Source organism: Chelonoidis abingdonii, chromosome 7, assembly GCF_003597395.2.
Source record: "Chelonoidis abingdonii isolate Lonesome George chromosome 7, CheloAbing_2.0, whole genome shotgun sequence".
Taxonomy (NCBI): Eukaryota; Metazoa; Chordata; order Testudines; family Testudinidae; genus Chelonoidis; species Chelonoidis abingdonii.
In genome coordinates this window covers 13,137,391-13,140,759 of record NC_133775.1, presented here as the reverse complement: position 1 = coordinate 13,140,759, position 3,369 = coordinate 13,137,391, and the positions used below count along the sequence as shown (strand labels likewise).

General features: G+C 43.3%; 1 protein-coding gene across 2 annotated transcripts in view; it reads right to left on the bottom strand.

Moving 5' to 3' along the window:
* Positions 1–3,366, bottom strand: part of TCEANC2 (transcription elongation factor A N-terminal and central domain containing 2) — a 10,402-nt gene extending 7,036 nt beyond the window's left edge. Inside the window, exons 1-2 of one of the 2 annotated variants that reach the window (XM_032766958.2) lie at positions 2,965–3,262; positions 2,713–2,858 (exon numbers count right to left, since the gene is read on the bottom strand). In XM_032766958.2, coding sequence (XP_032622849.1) covers positions 2,713–2,814 — 102 coding nt within the window. In that variant the 5' untranslated portion in view covers positions 2,815–2,858; positions 2,965–3,262. Of the gene's footprint in view, positions 1–2,712 lie in introns of both variants that reach the window. The other variant, XM_032766957.2, reaches the window with a different exon arrangement.
* Between the last annotated feature and the right edge of the window lie 3 nt (positions 3,367–3,369).

Here is a 3,369-nt window from a genome sequence, read left to right as displayed (position 1 = left end):
CCTGCTGCCCCCCCCGGCAAAATGCCGCCCCCTCAATAATCCTGGCACCCTAGGCGATTGCCTAGGCTGCCCAAATGGTAGCGCCGACCCTACTGTTTGTATCCTCTTCTGTCTTATATTTAGATTGTAGCTCTTTGGCAACATTTTCTGTTTTGTTTGTATGCACCTAGTGCAATAAGGCCTTGATCCAAGACTGGGGACACAAGTGCTATCATAATTAATAATAATAATCTCTTGGCTGCAAAATAACCTGCAGAGGGGAAACAATGAAAAATTGCCACTCAAGAAAGCGGTGTAAGAAGGGATGAAAAGCATGCACCTCTTCCCACAGATTGTCCTCTTCAGTTACACCTCTATCCCGATATAACACAAATTCGAATATAACATGGTAAAGCAGTGCTCCGGGGGGCTAGGGCTGCACACTCTGGTGGATCAAAGCAAGTTCGATATAACGTAGTTTCACCTATAAAGCAGTACGATTTTTTGGCTCCCAAGGACAGCGTTATATCGGGGTAGAGGTGTATCTATATCATGCCCAGATGTTACAGTGATGGGCACGTTAGAAATGCTCAGATACAGACTGACTAATGGATATGCAGGAATCACTTCACTCACTGTTGAAATGCAAGTTATGCCTAATTTTTTTTTTTTAACTTCTGCAATTAGGACCCAAATGGGAGAACACTCATCACCCAATTCCCACTTCCACCAAGATCAAAAAGGGAAGGAAAAGTGCTATGGTAATATAAATAATAAATTATTATTAATGGCCAGTTGGCCTGTGTCGTTTCCCTCTCCCCCTCAAGCATGGAGTTCTGCAAATCTTAAAGCCAGCTCAGAATGGAGATTCAGGAAAAATACGTCTCAGAGAATCTTTGTCAAATGCTTTAATCTCATGCAGAGAAGGTGGTGTTGGATCCACCTATATGCTAAATGGGTCTCACAATACATTCTTGCTGCCTATTTGAATAGTTTATGCACATTTTATGTTCGTTAAATACAACATTTATCAATATAATCATGCACCTGATTAATGGCACTCTTGGATGATGATTCCAGCATTAGTGTTGCTACTTAGAGCATTATGACTTCCCATAGGTTTAGAATGACCTCAAATAGTAACTGTACTCAGTACCTATGTATTCTACAGCTAATTATGAGTCCAAGTTTCAGCTACACTTTCTTAGCATCTGCAAAATTATTAGCATAGAAATGCATATGCACATGGATAGATACACAGTTACTCTGTATGAGCTGCAAAATCTATATGTACAGATTTACAGGACACCTGAGACTGGCTGAAAGTTTGACCCTATGTTTGTGGTTTTTTGTTTTGTTTTTGTGATTCATCACAAAATATTCTAAACAAATTCTAAATCTTTCTTTAGAAAGCTTATATCGTGCAGAATCTTGTATTCATGTCACCAAATATCTGACCATTGTTTATAGAATGCCTTTCAGTCTGATGGAGCGAGCCTATCCATTGTACTGTTTACTGGCAGAGCACACACTACTGAACGGCAGCCATATGTCAAGAGGAATGCAGCAGCTACTCTGTGTCAACTTTACATGACTGTTTTCAGGTGAGGAAATAAATCACTTCTAAACTTGAGGCCACAGGTAAACCTGGACATGGGCTGACTGTAAATACGCAAGATAGAATTTTGGCCAGAACAACATGAGTAACACCACACCTTGCTAACATTTGCCATAAAATCGTCAATGACCAAGTATTTATTTGACAAATAGTATTTCCAGCAATCCAGTGCCACCTCGTGGTGTGGTGAAGCACTGGCTCAACACAGAGAGGAGTGTCACCTAAATGACCAATACCATTTTTTGCAGCAACCTGGGCTTCCTTTGGAGGATTCTCATTGAACTATTGACTATGCCTTAGCCTAGGAGATCTGATAAAATAAAGCGTGAAGTTGTATGCCAGCAGACATCTACAGAACAACTGCTACTGATCATCAGCCTTTTTAGGGTCCTAGAGCACAGGTCCAGCAAACTGAAGTTAATTGTGGGCCATCTTTCTTCCTACCACTCACACACACTTCCAATTACAGAATTCCTAATGCTCAAGTGAAAGGGCTAAACTAAATTGTGCCCAATTTTACAAGATACTGAACGGGACTGTTGCACACTGGTTTCTGAAATGCCGATTAGGCTGAAATCTTCACCTTAGAGAAAGGGGTGGGAAGTGATCCCACTTCAGTGTTAATGGCCTGAAAGGAAATTCAGGGGCCTATTTCTTGGGGGCCCTACATCTAAGCATCAGATATGAATGACTTGGACTCACTAGAACTGTAAGTTCATATCTCAGCAGGGTGAATCTAACATATTATCCTTTCAAGCTCCAAATCTGATACTGCCTCAGTTTATGCGGTACATGCATTAGATGAGCTTAAAAACCAACATCCTATTTGCTTTAGATACACATTAGCTGTTCCATAGCCGTTTTTGTAATAGCCGTTTGCTCCAGTGTCTTTGGAGTACATTTTCTTTCTCCGTGCTGTTGTGCTGAGTGTTTATTGTCGTCTTGGCTGGTGTCCATCTCAAATGCAGCAGCATTTCAGTGGTGCTGTATGTACTCTCTCAAGCGCTCTGTGATCCTTTGGGACCGAAGGTGCTATATGAACTACATCAATACAGTACTTTCAGTATAGGCCTGATCTCTTATCCATCCATTCTCTTTGCCCTCCCCGCTCTTACCTTCAGAGATTCTATAGTGGCTTGCTTGTAAACCTTTTCTCCTGGATCTCTTTTCCTAGGGCTTTCTTGAGCTTTGGGTTTTCGTATCACAAATCTATCCATGATGGACACATAAAGGTCTCCAAGTTATTGGTTACGTGCAGCAGCTGTTTCAGTGAGAAAACAATTGTCCATTTTCTTTTATGAAACTGAATTAGTAATACTGCTTTAACTTAAAGGCAGATTGTTGACAGAAATACCAGAACAAATAACCTAGAAGCCTGAGCTGCAGATAGATAGGGGAAAAGGTGGGGAAAGAGGGCTTTTGATAGCAATGTTACACTGAGCCCCAAATACAATGACACTACAGGGCACAAATGAGGATTAGGGGCAGCAAGGGCTTGGGCTGCTACCGTTTATCTCTGGGGCTGGCTAGGAGCAAGGATTTGTGGCTGGAGATTTGGGATGACACTACAGGGTACGCAAAGGGGGTGGGGCACTGTGCTACAACATGCCCAGTGGGGACTGGTGTGGGGTGCCCAGCTAATGCCCCAGAGGGAGGGATGAAGCTTGGGGGGGGGCCCGACCCGCGGGGGGTGGGGGAGAAGGAATGGAATCAGGGGGCCCGGCCCGCGGGGCGGTGGGTGGGAGGAGGGATGGAGTCGGGGAGCCCGGGGA